Below are 21,541 nucleotides of genomic sequence, written 5' to 3'. Positions count from 1 at the left end.
ATTCTCACAGGACGAGAGCCTGTTTCAAGGTCGTGATTGAGAGAGGTTTGGGCGAGACCCTACCTCATCAGCGAGTCACATGTGTACGATTATCCTACACAGCGCATTGTCAGGGGCGAATGCATACATACATACCCGAGGGTCACTCGCCCTCAAGACAAATTAGTATTGACTTTTATGAGAGTTTTTGCATTATTCTTCGGTTTTGTGTCATGCGATCTCTTATCAGCCCTTCTCCGTGTCCTCGGGCCTGTTCCCTATCCTCCGCATGCCTTCCTTCCGGTCTGGCATTTGTATGCTCATCTTGTCGTCTAGGAAATCGATCAGGTCACACATATTCCGGCACTCGAGCATGTCGATCCTCTCCTTCTTGCTGAGCAGCGAGCGCTTGTCGGAGCCCATGCCCGGGCCGCACATCTCCGTCAGGTGGTGCAGCACCAGCTTCAGGTGCAGCGGCGCCCTGGCCGCCTTGTTCATGAACAGCTCGACGGCTTCCCAGGGGCATGTGTCGTGGCCGGCATACAGGGCCGGGTTGGCTAGGATGGCGCGTGCAGACATCAGGCCTGCTAGCTTGGGGAGGTGCGGGAGGACCGGAGGGGTTGTTGCTGGCGGCGGTGTCTGATGCTTCCAGGGGATGGGCTCGTCTGGAAGCTCTTCAAGTTTCGGTGTAGCATGGCCATTGGTCGGCGGTTCCCACGCTCTGACGAGTCCTGCTGACCCGTCCTTGCTGCGGTTCAAAAGCGGCGATGTGTAGGGCAGTGTGTTCAGCGTAAACACATCGCCGGACACGAGAATCGGCACCCGGTCTCCATACTTGGAGGTTAGCAGCTCCAGCGCCTCAACGCTGATGGCTTCTCGCGAAGGCGTGTACCTCGTACGAGGGTGAATCGTGAGAAAATCGATTTGCCGTTGTTGGTCATGCCCTAGCACGGTATCGATAAAGTCTATCGTTTTCCTATACGAGAGAGTAAATAAGCACTCACTTCGAGCCAGACAAACAGGGCTCAGAAAAAGACGGCCTACTCACCTGAGGTCTTTGTGCACCCGTATCTTGACACTGACGCTCCTGCCCTTGTCGCTGTGCATGTCGGCCTCCATTCCCACGTCCCACCCGTCTTCGCGCAGGCGCCGCCTCGCCTCGACGACCATGTCTCGCACCAGCTCCCGCTGCTCCATGAGCGCCGCTCCCAGCGTCTCCGCGCACGCCCACCCCTGGGGGCAGCCGCAGTTCAGGTCGACGCCGCTCACGAAGGGCGCGGCCAGCGAGGACGCCCGGGCGAACTCGAGCGGCCGGTTGGCGCCAAACTGCACAATGGTAGGCGGCTGGGGTCCCGAGGTCGACAGGGTGAGATCTGTTTTTCGGTATCACGACATTCACATGGTCAGCGATACTTGGGCCTCCTTGCCTCGTGTGGCTTTTGTATGGGTCTGGACTGCGGGGACGGGCGGCTCGTATGCATGCTTACCACTGTCGCGGGCGAATTGGTTCCGGTTGAACTCCTTGGCGAGAATCATCGGAGTCCAGCAGAGGTCGGTCCCATACTCGTAGGCCGTTTGACGAAAAGCAAGCTGAGGGAGGCCAAGTGGCACAAGAAAGTCAGTCCCATGTACAATGAAATTGTAAGAAAGAAATGGGCGATATACCTTGCTATACCGAACCATGGGTGCCGAGGCATAGACAAACTTGCCCTGCTTCTTTGCCAGATCGAAGATCTTTAGGGGACTAAATAACCGGTCAGACAAAATAACCCATCTTTAAGAAGTCTTTTTTCCGACACTTCGTCCTGAGATATGAAAGAGATTGTCGAAGACTTGGCGGGGAATCTCTGCGAGGACTGCCAGGTTTTGGATGAACATACTGAACGGTTTGGAAATCCATGGCGTACAATGACCCCTTCCTGAACTCTAGTTCTTTTGGTTATGGTATCGGGACCATCATGTATGAGATGCTTCAACATGGACTCTCAACACGAGTCTGTGTGTGAAATTCAACCTTGGGATCTCACTTGTGAGTCTTATCGATCTAGGTGGGTCTCCGTCGACCTTTAAGGTATTTTATGAGGGTATGATTGGCTACAAATCTTGGCCGCCTTCCGCTTTTGGGTGTGTGGCTAGGTACGCCTGTCCATTGTCAAAATCAACCTCAATTTCTCCCTCTTCGCATCCCTATCCAACCTGAACCCCCGGACCCCTCAGCAATGCGTCCCAAAAAGAAAAGGTTTTCCCAAAAAGCATGACCAGAAGTAAGAGGAGCTATCTAGGCATAGGTCTCCTTGGGGCAAGGCGGCGGTGTAAAGGTCGGCCACGGCTTGCAGTTCGGGAAGCATCTGTTGTGTCGACAAGTGTCAGCCATGGATCAGCTCACCAGCGGCACATTCAAAACGGCCCCGTTCGCATCAGTAGGTACACGGGCGAGCTCAGCTACACTGGTGACCTGCATGTCTCATGCAACCTTCCCCCGCAGCGAGAGTGGTCCGGTCTTTCATATGCTGTGCTCAGCCCTGTGGTACGCAAGACGTTTCAGCCGCTTCCGACCTCTCGGCGTCGTCTTGGGCCGTGACTGGCCACATTCCGCTCCGGCTCTGCCCGGTCATTCAGACTGCAGCAGATTGCGGCTCCTCATTCGAAGTTGCATCGTCGGTGGAGAATCAAATCAAAAGAAAATAGACGCGAAATCTCGTGTTCTCAGACTTACCCTCCATAGGTCTGGCCGCATGCATTGATGCTGTCAACGCAGACCGTGTCGGTCGCCGTGCAGCTCGTCGTCTCCGGCGGTGGGGTGACTACTGGCGGCGTCGTGGTCGTTGTGAGAGTACATGGCGGCGGTGTGAAGGTCGGCCACGGCTTGCAGTCAGGGAAACATCTGCAGTTGCTGCATTAGCTTTTTCTTTTTCTTCTCGGTCAACCCAATGGGACTTGAGCGGCAGGCCCTTACCCTCCGTACCACTGGCCGCACTCGTTGACATAGTCGGCACAGACTGTCCTGGTCGAGCAGTCATCCGTCGTCGTCGGGCTTGGCGTGGTCTTTGGCTTCTTGGTCCTGCTCTTCTTGGTCTTGCTGGTCTTCGTGCACGGCGGCGGCGTAAACGTGGGCCATGGCTTGCAGTCAGGGAAGCATCTGGGCCTTTTGTTAGCTTCCGCTTGACCCCAAGACTGGCCTGACGGCAGGCAAGACTTACCCTCCATACATCTGGCCACACTCGTTGACGTAGTCAGCGCAGACCGTTCTGGTCGAGCAATCGTCGGTCACCGGAGTCGGCGTGCTCGGGGTCGCTGTCGACGTGGAAGTGCAAGGCGGTGGCGTGAACGTGGGCCATGGCTTGCAGTCAGGGAAGCACCTATCGTCCTTGTGTCAACATACACGATCTGCCCAAAAAGCCTGGGAAAAGAAAGAGACTTACCCCCCGTACATCTGGCCGCAGTCGTTGATGTAGTCTGCGCAGACAGTCCTAGTGGAGCAGTCATCGCTAGACGCACTGCCGGGCGAGACCGTGGAGAACGTGATAGTCGACACGGTCGTGATGGGCGGCTTGTCAGTGACCGAGGGTTCGCACGGCGGTGGAGTCATTGACGGCCACGGTTTGCAGTCGGCGAAGCATCTTTTGGACTTGTCAGTCTGCGCACAGCGAGCGAGTGTTTGCTTGAAACGTAGTGGTCGAACAAGAGCCTCGTGACTGGAGAAAACACAGAGGACTTACGTTCCCCAGAGCTGTCCGCAAGAGTTGGTCATATCGGCGCAAACGGTACGGCTCTGGCAGTCATCCGACGAGCATGGCGGCGGCTTCGGTTTGGCAGCATTGTCACAGACATTGTAACATCTAACAATGTTTTTGTGTCAGTTAAGAACTATACGCCAAGGCCATTCCCCTAAGTGAGAACACAATGCAAGCCCACGTACCCTCCGTACTTGACGCCGCATTTGTTGATGGCATCAACACAGATAGTCTGCGGTTTGCAGCCATACTGCGGCTCCGCAGCGGCAACGGCAAGGAGTCCCGCAAGGGGCAAAATAACTTTCGAATTTACAATGACCATCTTGCCTGGAAACATGGAATCAACACAGTGGGTCTTTGTGTTTGAATAAACGAGCGCGGCAACACTAGCAGGCTGGTCCTTTCCCGGTACTTGGGAGATGAAGGACATCATGAGCATTTATATATACAAACTCGCTTCCAGAGATTGCGAGCCGTTCCCTCCTCCTCCTCCTCCTCCTCTTCCTCCTCCACTTGTTTGCAAGGGCTAGTGCCGTGACACGATATTCGGGTAAGCTGGCAGACCGCTCGAGTATGACCGGCAAGCCACTTCTGCGGGCAATCTAGCTCACCTGGAAGGAAGAGACAACTGACGATCAGTCCCTCGTGTCTGTCCCATGGCCTCTCGCTCTGCCAGCCACTCAGCAAGCGAGCTGCCGAGAAGCCACTGTAATACAATGGGCCAGCTTGGGCCTGCAACGCACGGTGCAGCCCTGGCAACGAATGCGCAAACGCCTCGACTAGGCAATCTAGGGCGCATCCCTGATGTTTCTTTTTACCAAATTTCCAGCACTTTGCGCAGATGCCTCCCGCAAACCTCGTATTCCTCCGCAAGCTGACCTGAGCTGTGGTTCAGGATGATGGCAGCCAAGACGGGTGTTAACGAGAAGCAGGAGGGTAAATGGTAGATCATTTCCCAGAGGTGCCCCGCGAGCAGAGCCTTGGCACCCGCCTCCCATTCCGCGGACATGCTCGATGGGGCGGATGGGGTCATCCAGGCTCACCATAGGGCTATGATTCGGGAATTGTGAAATAAACTCAAGGGGATCAGCAGCTGCTCGACCCAGAACTACCTAGTGCCATAACTGACAACGTCAGCGAGAGCTGCCCGACATATCCGGATTAAGATGCAAGTCGCGAAGGCAGTTCTGGCGGGGGCACTGGGCTAGGGACGGAAGAGGGCGCCGAGAACCAAAGCATGCAGCCGGGGAATTCCTGGTCTCCGTTCCTTGCAGTTGGCTGCAGTCAAGCTGGAAGCTTGGGGGCCAAATGGTCCGGCAGACCGGCAAGTAAGCCAGCGAGCCTCGACATAGCATCTCTTGTATCTCAAGTCTCCCATAGTAAGTCCCTTCAACGAGAGCGGTAAAGGTAGAGATCCCACGAGGCCTGCACTACGTCAACCGAGACATTTGGAATCATACAACATACGACCGAGAACGACACCAGGCGGGACAATGCAGTGTGTGTATCGTCTGGGGGCTGATGCCGACGAGACGATTTGCTTTTTTCTTACACTTGTGTGCAGGCTCTCCATCTCGAAGGAGGAAAGATATGATGTTAGTAGCTGCCCTCTTTCCTCACCGAAGTCACATTCTCGAAGGAGGTTAAAGTTTGGATAAATCACTTGCATCTTCTGGCCCTGCCGGGTCCCTTGCTTAGTTCCCGCGTGGCTGCTGTTCGAAAATAGATATTTCCCGATCACGAACGGGATTTCGCGACGTCGCCCGCAAGTGATGATCAGATAAGTTGACAGGCTCCGAAGAGAAGTACTTGGCTATCCATCAAACCCATCGATTTTAGGTAGTAGGAAAGCCCTTCTAAGTCCCAGAGCAAGTACCTACATTGTTAACAAGGAGGTAGCTCCTAACGAACTTCCGTAGACTATTCTGACTTTCGCATGGCCCGTCGGGCTGCAGATATCGTACGCATATCGACATGATGTCCCTGGTATGGCGTGGTGGGAAGCTATGCCGTCTCGAGCCGTTGGTGACCGTTTTCTATCGACCCATGCGTGGGAGGCTTGCCTGCCAAGCGGTAGTAATGCCTCTTCTCTTTTGAAACCTGGGGTTTGATTCGGGTTTGCAACCATCAGAGTTTTCGCCTTTTTATATTAGGTTGGTCGGATTTTCCAGTAATGTCTATCTTCCGTCTGCCAGGACCAGAAAGAAGGTTTATTGCTTTTCCTTGGTGGACTGCTAAATTTAGCTGGTGGAAAGAACAGCCGTTGTATTGTACATACGGTTGCATATCTTGCGGGGGCTGCGACGGGGGTCGAGGCCTGCTTGTTGCATGTCAGCTTAACTGAGATGAGCGATCGGCGGCATATTGTACAACCTTGTCTCAAGAGGATTCCAAGAGAGATGAGGACAAACAATCAGACGACGGACCATATCCACAGGGTCTAGGAGGCCGGTTCGAGAAGCGGCAAAGTCCGGATGAATACAATCGAGCTGGCTGGCTTGGCTGTAGTCTGGATATATTGGCCCTGCATTTAATTTGTGTTTCTGCGCCAGGCCACCGTGGCGTGAGGGTGCAACAATCATACTTTGGCTGCACAGCGATGCTGCTCGACGGTTCTGTAAGTCGAAGTGGTTGCCCGAGGGTGGAGAACCCAAGAAATGCATTCCCAGGTGTTTCCAAAACGAGGCAGACAGGACGAGGCAAAGACACTGTTGATCCGTGCCAGAGGCACAGTTTCCAGCCAGGTCCCTCACCCCATGTCGTACATTTCATCATACCCCCCCCAGAACTCTCTGGTGATGGGGGCACACAAGGAGATTGGACCAGCATGCAGGAAAAGGAGTAGGAGTGAAAAGATCCATCGATCACAAGCCCAGATGCTCGGGGCGAGAATTGCAAATCCATCGTAAAGGAGGGAACGAGAAGGCGTGACTCCAAAGCAGGAAAAACATTTAAAGACCACGAGGAAGCCACAACCTGCCGCACAGAGACACGGCAAGAGAGCCCCTTACCTTATGATCATCACCTTGACGATCACGACATAAGCTGATCCATTCAATTGGCATTGACCGAAGCTTGACCTTTCTCAATACTTAACAACCTCTTGCAAAGCTCCCGAGATCCATCCTCTTGTGAACTTGCAACCCTCACACATCACAAAATCGTCACAATGAAGTTTCTCACAAGTATCGCCAGCCTATCCATGGCTGCTGCCCTGGCAATCGCCAGCCCCATCGCCAAAGCCAGCGACAACCTCTACGCCCTGCGTGTATCCTCGTAAGTTGTTAGAACCACCTCCCCTCCCCTCCCCGAGAGAGAGAGATATAGGGCTCACACCCAAGACCAGAAAAGACGCCCAGCTCGACGGCAAGTACCTCTCCGTCTTTGACAACGTCGTCGGCATCTTCCCCGGCCGGCAGACGCTCTTCGTCACGGCCAGCGAGAGCAGCAAGAAGGGCTGCGTCGAGCTGCACCTGCACCCGACGGGCATCATCGACCACGCCCTGGGCCTCGTCGGCGAGGGCGTCAAGGAGCTGCACGACATCGCCAACCCGGCCTCGAGCCCCGGCGCCGACTGGACCTCGTTCGCCATGAACAGCGCCGGCGACCCGGGCGAGCCCAACCTTGGCAGCCTGTCCTACACCGCTAAGGGCGGTCGCTGGGTCGTCTTCCCGGCCAAGGCGGGCGGCGAGTGGAAGGTCACCTGGCTGGATGGTAAGTTCCCTTTTCCCCTCCCCAATTTTTCGTCCCCTTCACGACTCTGGTGGGACCCAGACACAATCGACTGACATTCGCCAAACTATCCAGGCTCCAGCATCACGACCCAGAACTACATGCCCATCGACCTGGTATACGAGGGTGCCATGACCATCAGCCAATGAGTGCCGAGGTTAACATCCGCACCGGCCATGCCGGATGCGAATGACTGGACCGTCCATTCGTCCACAGTATGCTTCTTTTCTCAAAATCGGAGAGTCTGTTCGTTATGCAGCCGGCGGTTCCCGAAACCATTTCGTCGGATGTATTTATATTGCAGTTAGCTGAACAAATCCACACTTCCCTTCACTTCCAACACGTCGGTTCCGAGCCAGGAAAAAAGTCGAATTGGCTTGACTAAGAAAAATACTGCTTTCGCATTGATGTTACTGTGACACAAAGTAAACTCCGATCATGCGCGTAAAACCCTTGATAGAGCCCAGTTTTACAGGTGCGAAGAGACTCGACATCGTTGTCTCTTGCACTTCCCCACCCTCCGTTCATCTCCTAACCAATATCTCCGATTCCAATACAAAGCCCCAGCAGCCACCTCGCGTCTAACTTCCACATCTAGAAAGCCATCGACTTCTTGATCTCGGCAATGGCGAGACCGGGGTTCAGGCCCTTGGGGCATGTCCTCGTGCAGTTGAGAATGGTGTGGCAACGGTACAGGCTCATCGAGTTCTCCAGGGCGCTCTTGCGCTCAGCAGTCCTCTCGTCACGAGAGTCGGCGAGCCAGCGGTAGGACTGAAGCAGGATAGCAGGGCCGAGGTACTCCTCCGAGTTCCACCAGTAAGATGGGCACGAGGTCGAGCAGCAGGCGCAGAGAATGCACTCGTAGAGGCCGTCGAGCTTCTTTCGGTCCTCCTTGGTCTGTCGGTATTCCTTGCCCTAATGGAATAGTCAGCATATGTCCAAAGCTACCACAGAGCATATCTCTCGATTTCTGCAACACATACATCCGGAGCGGGGGTGTCCCTCTGCAGGTAGGGCTTGATAGACTTGTACTGCTTGTAGAAGTGCGTCAAGTCGGGGACCAAGTCCTTGACGACGTAGGTGTGGGGGAGGGGGTAGATCTTCATGTCGGCGTTGGTCTCCTTAGGAATCTTGCCTGTGGGGGTTTGTTAGCGGGAGTGCTCGACGACAATTCCGTACGCGACGAGACATTTCGGGAATTGGAGGGCAGCGACGTACACAGGCAGGCCAGGGTGTTGGTGCCGTTGATGTTCATGGCACAGCTACCGCAGATACCCTCTCGGCAACTCCTTCGGAAGGTCAGAGTAGGGTCGAGCTCGTTCTTGATGCGGATGAGGGCATCGAGAACCATGGGACCGGTCTTGTTCAAGTCGAGGGTGTAGGTCTGCATCTTGGGCTTCTCGGTCGGCTTGTCAGGGTTCCACCTGTAGATCTGGAAGCTCTTCATGTTGGCCTCGGGAGTCGGGGCTGGCTCGCTGACGGAGGCCATTGAGCGAACGCCCATCGCGGGCCGGAGGCTCAGGGATGGGCGAGCAGCGGCAAGAAGCCGTGAGGAGGTGGATCGGAGAGAAGCCATTGTGTCGGGTGCGATGCGCGTAAGCGGGAGCCTCCCAGTCGTCGAAGACCTTCCAATTCAATTCTGTTCGTCGATACCGATTAATCGACGGTAAGAAAGAAATATGCCTGGAAGTGTTGAGAGGCTTCACGTCTCGCGGAAGAGTTGGTGGCAACGGTGTGTGTTGTGCATCATTGACTTTGCACTCGGGACACCTCGGTTATGAAAGTTCCATGCGATGCGTGCGCTAGCCCTCTGGACCAATCACAGCTTCGAGGTTTACAATTGCCAGAGTCCCGAGAGCAGGAACGAATCGGAGCCACCCGCCATGCTCGACCTTCTCGGCTGGGGTAAGCGCATCACGTGCAGAGATGTGGGACTCTGCACGTGATGAGAAGCTGACGCTCATCGAAATTGAGGCAGTCCCTTATCATCCGACACTATCGGGGAAATAGCCTGCGAGCGAGCGAGCGAGGAAATAGCAACATTGAACACCAGCTACCTGCCAAGTTCGGACGAACAGCATTTTTGGCTCCAGTAGTGGGGTGCATCTGCTCAAAGCGGAAATTTGACGACCTGCGTAACTGAGTTGGAAGAAGCTTACTGTACTTTCGTCCCAAGAACAACAACACATTCGATTGAATTGCGCCTCTGGACGAATCTCCACTAATAAAAGAAAGACCCAGACGAACTTTTCTGGCCGTCTTGGCTTTGCCATCTGGTCTCATAATTCTCTATCGACCGAATTGCCTCTCCCACAGTTCCAAATTGTTTGAAATGCCTTTGGCCTCTGCACTTTCGGTATAATCCACCAAAGGCGAACCCTCTCGGAGGGCGTCGCACATCCAGCTTTCAGCATCGCTCGGCCTTGTCTGACAGCATCTGGGAGAGAGATATGGCCACGCAGGCAGCGCGTCCAGCAGTATCAGTAGCGCGATCCTCCCTGCGACGTCCGTACCTCCCTTCGCCATCCGGTGTTGTATGCACTGGTGCTTCTATGTTGCGATTGCTGACAGTAAGCTCAGCGCGACTCGGCGGCTTTTCCACAACGTTACGGCCTATGCCCCTGGGCGCGAGCAAGCAGCAGCTCGGACGACGATGGCTCTCCTCCAGTAGTACATCGGCTCCCTCGCCGGCGACGAGTAGCAGCAGCAAATTCTCATACGACATCGCAGCGTCATACATCGCGAAAGACCATCCATACGACCCGTCGACGCACGTCTTCCACTTCAACCCGTACAATCGGTTACAACAGACGCGGAAGAAGCACTTGCGCCCTGAAAGCGGACAGGATGCCTTCTTCGTCAGCCGCATTGGCGATACCGGCGCCGTCGCATTGGGCGTAGCGGACGGCGTGGGCGGTTGGATGGACTCGGGTGTCGATCCGGCAGACTTCTCGCACAGCTTCTGCGATTACATGGCGTCGGTGGCCTACGATCACGGCCGGGCACCCGGCAGCCAGGGACAAACGCTTACGGCGCGAAATCTGATGCAGAAAGGATATGAGACTGTCTGCTCGGATAGATCGATTCCGGCAGGCGGGTCTACCGCGATCGTTGGCATACTCACCCCGGACGGCCTGCTGGAGGTTGCCAACCTGGGCGACAGCGGCTTCATCCAGCTGCGGCTCAATGCCGTCCACGCCTTTTCCGACCCTCAGATCCACGCCTTCAACACGCCCTTTCAGCTGAGCGTGATCCCCCCGAGCGTCATGGCTCGCATGGCTGCCTTTGGAGGCGCGCAGCTCAGCGACCTCCCGAAAGACGCCGAAGTCACCCACCACGGTGTGCGCCACGGCGACGTCTTGGTATTTGCCTCGGACGGCCTGTGGGACAATCTCTTCAACCAGGATATCCTGCGCATCGTGAGCCGCGCCATGATCCGCACCGGCGCCTGGCGCGACACCGACGCCGGCATCAGGGTCGCGCCCGACCTCGAGCCTCTGACCAGCACCGAGGCTGCGGCTTCTGCTGCGGCGGATGGCCACAAGGCGCGTCCGCTGGGCACGTTGCAGAGCCGCATCGCCACCGAGATCACGGCCGCGGCCAAGGCGGCGAGCGTATCGACCAAGCTGGACGGCCCCTTCGCCAAGGAGGTCAAGAAGTTCTACCCGCTCGATACGTGGCACGGGGGCAAGGTGGATGACATCTGCGTTGTCGTCGCCGTCGTGTCCGAGAAGACCCCCCAGCCGCCGCCGGTGAAGAGCCGACTGTGAGAGGGTGTGTGTGGTACGATGAATGTCTCGGCATGATTGAAGAGGAAGGTGTACGTCTCGAAGAACCATTGCATTTGCCTGGCGTTGGAGGTTACCTTGAATTGTACATGATCATACATATACTACCTGTCCCCTCCTACTTGTTGTAATACAGCATAATAGACCGGAGGGGCTAGCGGGACACACAAGATAGACGCTGTTGATTGGAAACGGCCCTGGCATATCTACATAGAGTTTTCCTTTTACTTTTTTTGCTATTCAGATTATTCGACAGGCTGCTAACAGAAGTACTTGACCATCTAAACCTATTCAGTTTTACATAGTGGGATAGCTCTTGCAAGTCCCAGAAGAAGGATATGCACTGTTAACATTGAAGTATCTCCTGATGAATTTCCGTTCGGGCTTGATCGTAGGTGGCTTTTCTTTTTTCAATTCGTTTATTCTTTTCTTTTTGGTCCGGAATAGCCGTACTAATGCAGGCATGTGCAAAGTATGATGCATCTGCAAGGATGATGCATCCTGCTGCAGCTAACCACCACTGATCAGTGATGTACCCCAGATCGGGCCGCCTGTCAGACACAGTTGTGTCACCTAGGAAAGCAGCAGATCACACGGCTTGGAAGCAGACACATATGCACTGACGGGACACACGACCGGCACAAACGGCCCAGGTATCACCGCAAGTTGGGCAGAGGCAAACAAGTCTTTTTGCAGAGTGTCTTTTTTTTGAAATTCAATCCCTATCCACACACAACTATCCTCCTCGAGGAGTTCGGCAAACTCCTCCCACATGATCAGACATTAAGGACCAACACCTACAGCCACCAAGAAGATTTTTTGAGGCTCCCTAGAACGACGAAGATATGTACGTTGCTTCGAGGTAGAAAGAAAAAAAAGAAGTAGAGGGGGGAAAACCACCTCCAGGACAACAAAGGAGAGGATGCTAGCTAGCTATGCCACCAAAGAATAAAGGAGATCTTTGCGTGTAACAAGAATTCGTTCGAGGGAGGGATGTTGATCCGTGCCATCCAGAGTACGTACTGTACACATGCCAAACACTCACACACCGAGCAGGCCGAATTGCCGCGCTTCTTAGTGGAAGAAGACGAGGGCGCCAACGGTGAGGAGGAGCAGGGCCAGGGGAGACTTGAGGTTCTGGCTGTCGTTGGTGTTGCTGGGGCGGCTGGTGTTGGTGGGGGTGGAGGTGGAAGAGGTGCTCGAAGAAGCTACACAGGTTGAGTCAGTACAGGGATTCTTTTTCCAAGCCCCCCACGTCTGCCCCAGGAAGCAGAATGGCAAAGCGGGTTAGATGATCAGGAACTTACTCTTGCTGCTGCTGCTAGAGCTGCTGCTGCTGCGGCTGGAAGAGGAGGAGGAGCTGGTGCTCGAGGCGGAGGAGCTGGAGCTGGAGCTGGTGATGGTGCTGCTAACGCTGGAGGAGCTGCTGGCAGAGGTCGAGGTCTTGCTGGCAGACGAGCTGCCGGCGGTGGAGGACAGAGTGCCGGTGCCCTGGTAGGTGAACTGGGGCGAGTAGTTGGGGACGCCGGTGCTGTCCTTGATCTCAAAGGCGTAGGTGCCCGAGGGCAGACCCTTGGGGGTCCAGGTGAAGGAGGTGCCAGAGTCGGCGGCTAGGACGCGCAAGAGATCATGTCAGTAAATCGGAGCAGGATAATCCGCCTGGCGCGTCGCGCGTTGGCGGGACCAAGGGCATTGACAACTCACAGTCGATGACCATGACGTCCTTCAGGTTGGTCTCGGGGCCAGACTTGACCGTGATGGTGACGGGGCCCTCGGCGCCGGACCACTTCAGGGTGAAGGGATCACCCTCGGTAATGTCATAGTTGGAGTTGGTGAACTGGACCTTGGCCTCGGCGATGGCAGCGAGGACTGCGAAGACGGCGGCGGTAGGGAACTTCATTTTGACGGATTATTGGTTTTGTCTGAAAGCTGTTTGAGGATGTCAGATGCGTTGTTTTGGTAGGCGAGAGGATATGCGCGAGTTTGGAACTGCGATTTGAGGTGGAGGGCAGAAGTGAAAGTGGGAAGAGGTGGAAGATGATATCGAAACCGCGAGGAGCTGGAATGTAGGTGCAAGCGGGAGGATATCCACGTCACAGTCAAATTCCAGGCGGTTCTCGAAAGCTGAAGGGTGACCACGATTCTCTGGCGAAGGCAGAGCTGGCGTGCGCGTCTCTCTCAGGTAGACTTAAAGGGGGCGAGACTTACACGAAGTGATTGTGATGCACAGATTACAAGAGGTTGATAGAAAGACAAGAAGGTGTCGAAGAGACAGAGCGAGCGTGATGAAGAATTGAAAAAGAGGTTGACTTTGGCTAGGCAGGGAACCAGGAAGATTGGTGAACGAGGGTGGTGAGGAGAGGAAAAAGGGAAACTGGGTGAAGGTGAGATTTGCTGCAAGCTTCTCCCGTGGCCCCCGTTGCATAGCAATTTGGAGAACCCAGCAACACACGCCCAGATTCGACGCGAGCCGATCCCAAGGTGATGCCTTTCGGGCCTAGTGCGCCACTGGGGCCTTGTGATAATTTACGCTAATAATGGGGGGCGACGCAGGGGACGCCTGGAGACGGCGCCAACTCTTCCACTGCTAGCCGTGCTAGCGTCCAGGAGGCCCGAACCACCACCACTACGGAGCTAGAAGGCCTCTCCCGGGAAGATGGTGCCTGGAGTGGCTGCTTCGTTCGACAGCTGCGAGCCACCTTTTACGAGGTTTTCTAGTTTTGGGTGGTGTCGTCCATGCTGGCTGTGGCATGGAGATGCTGCAATAAAGTACCGACAGACGCCAGCCGTTGCGTGGCCTCGTCTAAGCCACGGGCCTGGCTCAACAGTCTGGCTGTTTCAACGCGACCCTACATTCCAGACCGGCTGGGCAAGCATCGTCATACCATGGCCTCCAAGCTGAAGATCCATTTCACTCATGGACGCGCACAAGTCAACAAAAGTCCAATAGCAATGCTGTCTTGAGATCAAGCCGCCGTGCGCCCACAGCCATCGCTGGCCCCGTGGCGATGATGTGATGGTGTTGGTACTCTTGGTACTCAATGTAACTGCAACTGCAAACATCAAGGCGGCTGCTCCGGAAAAGCCCTGTCTCATTCGTACACCTTTGCATGACACCTCTCGGCACACATTGGCTATCCCGCCCATTCGCCCCTTTTTCTCCTTGCCGCATCCCGTAGAACTGTCTGATACGAGCAACCCACCACGACAGACACAGATACCCGCCATTGACTACCTACTCCGTCCATGTGTCTACCATGGACTATCACGTTGAAAGCAGGCCAAGGAACCATTTCACATGGCGGAAATGCAAAGACTCTGGGCACAAGACGTTCATTCCACCGATGCAAAATTGCTATGGGCCTAATGCGACCCTTGTGGGCCGTGTACCTGCATCTGCACCGGGGCACCACAGGGCCCGCTGGGCCCGCTGTCACTGCAATGGGCGTCGTGTCCGCTTTCGTGGCTGCCTACCTACAATGCACCGTAAAACCGTACAATCTTTCTGGCAGTACAAGATCGATGAGTGCATGATTGTTCCCCAGCATCTGTATCTCGTCAATGAACCCAGTGTCTCTTGCCCGTTGCTCCATGCAAATGATACCCAAGAAGCTTGCACAGCATGCGCACCACCTCTACCGCGAACGGAGCGAATGAACAACCATTCTTGGAAGGTCTTCAACAATCGTCGAGCCCACGGGGTCCTGCTCCTTACGGCGGCAGATCGACAGCTTCTTTCTCCTTCAAGTGGGCGTCTGAATAGTTGACGGAAGTTCATCAGGAGCTACCTCAATCTTAACAATCAGTATCCTTGTCACATCCTTGCCCTGGAACTCGGAAGGGCTATCCCACTACCTAAATCTGATGGGCTTGATAGATAGTCAAGTACTTCTGTTAGCAGTCCGTCAACTAATCTGACCATCACTTGCTCCTTGCAGCAAACACACGCGCTGCGTCACACAGACTGGGCTGAGAGAGGAGGAGATGGTTCCACTGAAGAAAGATCTCGCTTTCTCCACCAGCGACAAGTCTTGGCAATCTCCGTCCCCTGCCTCTGTCGCAGACCTGTGCGATTCGTGCTGGCCGAGGACCTCCGGGCGGCAGCACCGATGCTCTCAACCCCAAACCAGCTGAGGCACGGCTGCCGCAGGCAGAGCCCCTCGTTTGCTTTGTGAAACGCGACAGAGTGCATCGAATAAAGCGGCAAGCCAGCGCCTGTCTGGAGGCCCAGAAGAGCGTGCTGGAGGTATGACGTTCTGGCACGTTGGATTTCTTTCCCGATGCCGTTATGATCAGCGCCCTGAGTGATCAAGCTTCCTCAACCCGCAACAGACCCAGAAAACTATCTCCACGTCCATCGTGGGGAGTACTGGGAGTACTTTGATTTGTCCTGACCCGAGCCCAAGCAGAGTACCAGGTAAAACAATCTCACGAATGATTCATCCGCTGCCTCGATTCAGTGGACAAGGTCTTGGTAGAGTATGTTATCTTCATTCGAGTCCCGGCTCCGATAGCCACTGTAGATGCTCGTCAAGCTTGCCAAAGACTCAAAAGTGCCACGGACTTGGGTGTGCGCATTCATGCTTGTTCTGCATATACGGCTGGGGTGTGGTCATCGTACGTTGCTGATGATGGATCCCTTTCATTGCAATATCTCTACCAAGTCTTTTGAGGGAAGGCCAGAGACGCTGCTTGCCAGCTGCTGGGTATCTAGGGTGGGCTGATGACATACGAGGTGCCAATATCCTTGGCTTGATACGGCAGGCTCTGTCTTGGAGAGAGGTTTGGCAGATCGCATAAGGCTTGGAGCATAGACTGAGTCAAACCCTCCAGACGTAACCACTGACCAAAAGAAAAGAGATCTGATGATCTAGTGTGAGTGTAGAGGGTGGCAGAAGTGGACCGCGTTTGCGAAAAGATGCCCGCCTTGAGCTTAGCTGCGATGCTGGCTGGTCAGGGAGCTGAGATACCCTTCTACGCGACGACAAAGAGCTGGATAGGTCTGGCAGTGGTTGCCGAGGCCTCGTGGCTCTGGTCGTAGGTTGGGCTTGAGTGCCGTGATGAATGTCGATGCGTCATGAAAGTAGGCTCAGCTCAGGGAGTCGGCTACGGGAGGAGGCACTGTACAACGCCGCGACGAACGCCCTCTGTCTCCTCTCGCAGCTCGTTGATCGTTGCCCCAGACGTCCTCATTTTGTCAACGAAGTCATCCAGTGAGCCCCCTACACCAAAGTACAGCCTCTTGGCCGCAACGATCGCCGTAGCATTGTTGTTGGGTCTTTCAACATGCTCCTTTCGAAGAATCGACAGAATGATCTCGGAAAATAGGTTCTGGGCGAACGGTGAGTAGATCGTCTCCGCGCCTATGATCACTGCGTTGGACTCGGCAAATGCTTGGGGTAGGACATTGGGGCTGTAAAGTAGGTTGACAAAATCTTCCGACCATCCGCCCGAGAGGAAGGAGAGAGATATCTGCCGTTCAACCAGGAATGCTTGAAAAGCGCTCTTCACATCCTCTGTGAGATCGAGCTCACCCTCGGACGCGAGTGCCTCTTTGAGAACAGGGTGGTGTTCTTGCTGCTGCAGAGCCCATGCCAATAGAATGTTGGGCAGGGTCACGAGGTATAGAACGGACGGGTTGTAGTCAGCAAGCACGAGGGACAGCGGATGTCTCTTCTGAGCAGCAAGCTCTGCAGATGCCCATTGGAAGAGAGCAATGGAGGGAAGTCCCGTGCCGCAACCCAGCTGCAGACGATCACATCTCAGTCAGCGCTACTCGAGGCATCCATGAACGCGCCGACCATTGGCGATCGCGAGATGGGACTATGTGGCTCACCTCTATGACCCTCACTGGGGAATTGGCAAGGGCGGCGACTGGGGAGAGGCGTTCCTCGGCCAATACCTTGACGAGGTCGACGCTGCTCTCCCAGCTCTTGAAGCCGCCCTCGTAAATCCCCGTCTTGACGTCGTGCTCGCCCAGGCCTGGCTCCAGCTCCTCGGCGCCCTTCTCGGCGCCGTGCCCCTCGTCCTCGGCCATGAGCTGCACACGGACGTCCCACAGCTCGCGGCGCGGTAGGTGGATCATCTCGCGCCCGCCGAGCTCGACAGCCAACGTACTGTATGCAATCTTGGAGGGCAGCCTCGAGAGCATGTCAGCCAGTTGATGCTCTGTCGGCGGAAGCATCGGTTTCCCCTGAACAGGGAATGCACTTGGCGGTGGCGCTGGTGGTTGCGCAATCTGAGTACGCCCAGCATCGCCGCTCGCCACCAGCTGAGAGTCCTCGTCTATGTCATCTCCGCCAAAGGAGAAGGAGAAGGAGGAGGCCATGACGGCGCGGCCTTGACCCTGGTCGTGTCCTACCGAGACGAGGACGACCTTCCCTCTTTCTCGTTTTGGCGGGCCGACTGTCTTCCTGTCTGGCTGAGAAGCAAGTTTCGCGCAAGAAGAAAGAACGAGAAGAGGTAAGGTAACGTTAGGATCTGTTTGGAAGATTCCTCCAGGATCAACATTGCTGCATCCCCACACTACCTAAAAACTTGCCGCGCTCGGCAGCGGTGCCCGTGCTCTCGTCCTTGCCGCGAGCCACCAGTGTGAGCAGTGTGAGGTATCCATCCATGGATATCTTATCAGTGGGTTTGCTGAAGGCAGGGCGGGCGCTGTCAGTGGACAAGAGGCCTGTGGGGCTGGGCTGACGCAGCCACAACGGCAGCCCTTTCGAGCTGAGCAGGTCCAGGGTCGCAGTCCAAAGTCCAGTATCCACTTGGCCCAAGTACGCACTGTCAGTCAGGCCCACGCACTGTCTTTGTGGCATTGCCGGCTTGGTGACCGTTGAGCAGCCAATCAAGCAAACCAATCCAACCTTGATGTGCATGCAACATCTGCTGGTGTCGACACCAGGATTGGCATCCTGCAACTGCACTGCAGGCTGTCAAGGATCGTCCGTCCGCTTTAAGCTTTTATTTGCCGCTCCGGCCAGTCGGTTGGTTGCCAGAGAGGGAGAGGAGAAGAGAGACAGAGGCAAAGCGACGACAAGGCGAGCCCGGGCCATGTAGGAAACTTGGACATGCGACAGACTCAAGCAAGGAAATCACCCACAAGATCGGCTCTGCTTACCTACCTACCTAAACCGTAGCCCACAAGGCCAGTGCAGCAAGCAAGTCTCGTCTCCCTCGTGCAGGGCCAGCAAGAAGAACGGCATCCCCCCTGTTCCCAGGCCTCTGTCCCATTTGCCACTAAACCCGCATCTGCACGAAGCTCTTATATCCCGTCCCCGGATCCTGCTCCTGTGGTTGGACGGTTTACGACTTCCCACTCTGGCCGACTGGACGCCTCTTATTCACTCCAACACTAGCAATTGGCCCTTTATCCTGTTTCCTCTTGTCTGCCATGCTTATCCAACGGTCGTTTCCACTAGTAAAAGAGCTTGGGCCCGACCGGAGCTCGCATGCCCCTCCCCCCAGACGCCTAGCCACATGGCAATTCCTCTACACCACCGTATGTCGGAGTCAAGATCTCCGCCTTTGGCCCCTACCTGGCTCCGTAAACCAGCCAACAGAGCTCTCTCTGGAGGGTCCAGGGAGTCGCTGGTGGTGGGGAGAGCAGATCGCGAATCGCAGATCCGGGTCCGACTCGGCCTCGCATCCGTATACATTACTCAAGTTGGTAGGTCCGTCGTTTCCTGTCTATCGCAGCCCGAGGTGAGTCGGGGTTGGTTTCTCTTTCAAGCCTGCTTGAATCCTGCCGTATCTCTCAATAGGAAGCTTTCTATCATTGGCTGCCGACCTCATCTCTTCAGCTGTGTCCTTTTGCTTTTGGTCTCTTTTCATCTATCAGGCCTCGGCGTGGAACCACAGTTGCGTCTCCATGACCCGCATCAACTCACTCAGAGCTCCGTATATCCTGATGCCAGCAGCCATTGTCGTCCTTTCTTTGATAAATAGCTTGTGACGCTCCTCCTTCACTTTCACATTCACATTCACATTCACATCCACATCGGTCCACTCCACTGTCTTCCTGTCCCAGAAGCTAGTGACTGTTAGGAAGCTTCCTCGGTTGCGTTCATCCCATCTTGCCATCCTGCACCTCCCTACCCTTTCCCCCCCTCTTCTACCGGTCCACCTTCTTTAGTACATAAAGTAGCGTAGGTCACCATGGAGAAAGGCAGACTTCCTCCCTATTCCAACCCCGAACTCCCTCCTACTCCGCCAAGTCCTGCAGACATGGGTGACTACTCAGTAAGAGAGGAACCGCTCGGCACGTCCAAACATGTCCGGATCGTCGGCATTGGAGCCGGCGCCAGCGGTATCAACATGATTCGCACTCTCCGCCGTACACTTCAAAACTACGAACACATCATCTACGAGAAGAACGACGACGTCGGCGGCACATGGCTTGAAAACCGGTACCCCGGTTGCCGCTGCGACGTTCCGAGCCACAGCTACCAGTTCTCCTGGCGGCAGAACAAGGAATGGACCAACTTCTTTTCCCCGGCCGAGGAGATCGGCGCCTACCTTTGTCAGATATGCAAGGACGAGAACATGCTCGACGCCATCAAAACCAAGCACCAGGTAGCTTCGGCACAGTGGGACGAGGGCCAAGGCCTTTGGAGGCTCAACATCGTCAACCTAGAAACCGGAGAGGAATTTGTCGACCAGGCCAATTTCGTTGTCGATGCGTCCGGTATCCTCAAGTAAGACTCTATATTTTTGTCACCCTGATGAAGCAAATCCAAGGGCCAGCCCCTTGATTGTTCCGCGTGCAGTGAGCTAACACGAAGCTGTGTAGCAAGTGGAGATGGCCTGATGTTGAGGGACTTCACAACTTTAAGGGGGACCTAATACACACCGCAAACTGGCCCAAGGACTTCGACTACAAGAATAAGGTTGTGGCAGTTATCGGGAATGGCTCGTCTGGTATCCAAATAGTACCTGCCCTGCAGCCAGGTGAGGCTCACTACGCACAAGGGTAGGTGTCGTATCTTCTAACACCGAGTGCAGATGTCCAGAAACTTGTCCATATTATTCGCTCGCCCACATGGGTTATTCCGCCGAGAATTCCGACATTTGCTATGACTGGGGCCGCGGAGCTATTGAGTCAAATCAAGATCGACGAAGACGAGAATTTCACTTCAGAACAGATCGAGAAGTTCAAGTCTGATCCGGAATTCTACCGCACCTTTGTCAAGGGAATCGAGAAGCAAGTGAACAGCTCCTTCCCCATCGTAAGTCATAGTCTCTCTCTCGTTGAAGATGCATGCAGAACTTCCGCTCACTGCTCTCTGGACAGGTCCTTAAAGATAGCCCCATGCAGGCTTTTGCCACGCAACATGTTAAGCAGTACATGACGAAGATGCTCGGCGGCGATGAAAAATTGTGCAAAGCCCTCATCCCCAACTATCCCCTAGGGTGCAGGAGAATGACGCCCGCGCCACAATACCTCACAGCGCTGTCAAAACCGAACGTGGATGTACTCACCGGCGGCATGAAGAAGTTCGTTCCCGAAGGTATAGAGATGGAGTCAGGAGAGGTCGTCAAAGTCGACGTGATCGTCTGCGCTACCGGATTCGACCTATCCTTCTCGCCTCGCTTCCCTCTGATAGGCCGCAACGGTAATCTGCAGGACATCTGGAGCAAGGAGACGCCCAAGGCGTACATGTCGTGCGCCATTGCAGGCCTGCCTAACTACTTTAGTAAGTCACACACCCCCTACTGCGACCTGCATGTTTGACAAGACAGACACTCTGCGCCACATCGAACCGTTTGCTAACCGGTTTGCGTCACACGCACAACAGCTTTCCTCGGGCCCAACGCACCGATAGGGCACGGCAGCGTCTTCACGCTGTCGGAGCACATCGCCACCTACGTGGCGGGCGCCATCAAGAAGTGCCAGACGGAGGGCATCAAGGCCCTGGCGCCGAGCCAGGCCGCCGTCGACGACTACTTTGAGCACATCACGTCGTTCATGCCGCGCACGACCTGGGCCGCCCCGGGCTGCCGGTCGTGGTTCAAGGGCGGCCGCGCCGAGGGCCCCGTCACGGCGCTGCACCCGGGCAGCCGCATCCACTTCTTCCACATGCTCGAGGCGTTCCGCGGCGAGGACTACGAGTACGTGTACGACGCGCCGCCGAGCGGCGGCGACAAGGGGAGGAGGAATAGGTTCTGGTACCTGGGGAACGGCATGTCGACCAAGGAGCTGGACGAGGGCTTCGACTCGACTTGGTATCTGGACGATGCCTGAGGGCGCAGGATCCAGCTGACTACCATCCATTTTCACTCGGCGTTTTCTTTGCTGCGTTGCATTGGGTGAGG

The 21,541-nt window shown here is 55.4% G+C and overlaps 7 protein-coding genes across 7 annotated transcripts; 3 read left to right on the top strand and 4 right to left on the bottom strand.

The window, feature by feature from the left end:
* Positions 1–225: 225 nt before the first annotated feature.
* On the bottom strand, positions 226–4,143 carry E0L32_003671 (uncharacterized protein; the record flags this gene model as incomplete). Its single annotated transcript, XM_031137997.1, has 9 exons — positions 226–955; positions 1,028–1,352; positions 1,467–1,723; positions 2,696–2,863; positions 2,936–3,118; positions 3,180–3,338; positions 3,402–3,599; positions 3,699–3,818; positions 3,899–4,143. 9 exons carry the CDS (start codon positions 4,141–4,143, stop codon positions 226–228), a joined length of 2,385 nt encoding a protein of 794 aa, XP_030998441.1.
* Positions 4,144–6,882: 2,739 nt separating this feature from the next.
* On the top strand, positions 6,883–7,594 carry E0L32_003670 (uncharacterized protein; the record flags this gene model as incomplete). The annotated part of the gene is made up of 3 exons (XM_031137996.1): positions 6,883–6,989; positions 7,060–7,427; positions 7,521–7,594. 3 exons carry the CDS (start codon positions 6,883–6,885, stop codon positions 7,592–7,594), a joined length of 549 nt encoding a protein of 182 aa, XP_030998440.1.
* Positions 7,595–8,039: 445 nt separating this feature from the next.
* On the bottom strand, positions 8,040–9,021 carry E0L32_003669 (uncharacterized protein; the record flags this gene model as incomplete). Its single annotated transcript, XM_031137994.1, has 3 exons — positions 8,040–8,360; positions 8,429–8,580; positions 8,664–9,021. The coding sequence occupies 3 exons, from the start codon at positions 9,019–9,021 to the stop codon at positions 8,040–8,042; spliced, it is 831 nt and encodes a 276-aa protein (XP_030998439.1).
* Positions 9,022–9,238: 217 nt separating this feature from the next.
* Positions 9,239–11,215, top strand: E0L32_003668 (uncharacterized protein; the record flags this gene model as incomplete). The annotated part of the gene is made up of 2 exons (XM_031137993.1): positions 9,239–9,350; positions 10,026–11,215. 2 exons carry the CDS (start codon positions 9,239–9,241, stop codon positions 11,213–11,215), a joined length of 1,302 nt encoding a protein of 433 aa, XP_030998438.1.
* Positions 11,216–12,307: 1,092 nt separating this feature from the next.
* E0L32_003667 (uncharacterized protein) lies at positions 12,308–13,133 on the bottom strand (the record flags this gene model as incomplete). The annotated part of the gene is made up of 3 exons (XM_031137992.1): positions 12,308–12,441; positions 12,541–12,843; positions 12,938–13,133. 3 exons carry the CDS (start codon positions 13,131–13,133, stop codon positions 12,308–12,310), a joined length of 633 nt encoding a protein of 210 aa, XP_030998437.1.
* A 3,206-nt stretch (positions 13,134–16,339) lies between these two features.
* On the bottom strand, positions 16,340–18,045 carry E0L32_003666 (uncharacterized protein; the record flags this gene model as incomplete). The annotated part of the gene is made up of 3 exons (XM_031137991.1): positions 16,340–16,978; positions 17,070–17,713; positions 17,763–18,045. 3 exons carry the CDS (start codon positions 18,043–18,045, stop codon positions 16,340–16,342), a joined length of 1,566 nt encoding a protein of 521 aa, XP_030998436.1.
* A 1,339-nt stretch (positions 18,046–19,384) lies between these two features.
* E0L32_003665 (uncharacterized protein) lies at positions 19,385–21,470 on the top strand (the record flags this gene model as incomplete). Its single annotated transcript, XM_031137990.1, has 5 exons — positions 19,385–19,923; positions 20,019–20,176; positions 20,231–20,454; positions 20,520–20,922; positions 21,025–21,470. 5 exons carry the CDS (start codon positions 19,385–19,387, stop codon positions 21,468–21,470), a joined length of 1,770 nt encoding a protein of 589 aa, XP_030998435.1.
* Positions 21,471–21,541: the final 71 nt, after the last annotated feature.

This window comes from Thyridium curvatum, assembly GCF_004353045.1.
Source record: "Thyridium curvatum strain D216 chromosome Unknown NODE_16_length_530760_cov_82.129700, whole genome shotgun sequence".
NCBI classification, from domain to species: Eukaryota; Fungi; Ascomycota; class Sordariomycetes; order Thyridiales; family Thyridiaceae; genus Thyridium; species Thyridium curvatum.
The sequence above is the reverse complement of the archived record's forward strand: the minus strand, read 5'-3'. Positions and strand labels throughout refer to the sequence as shown.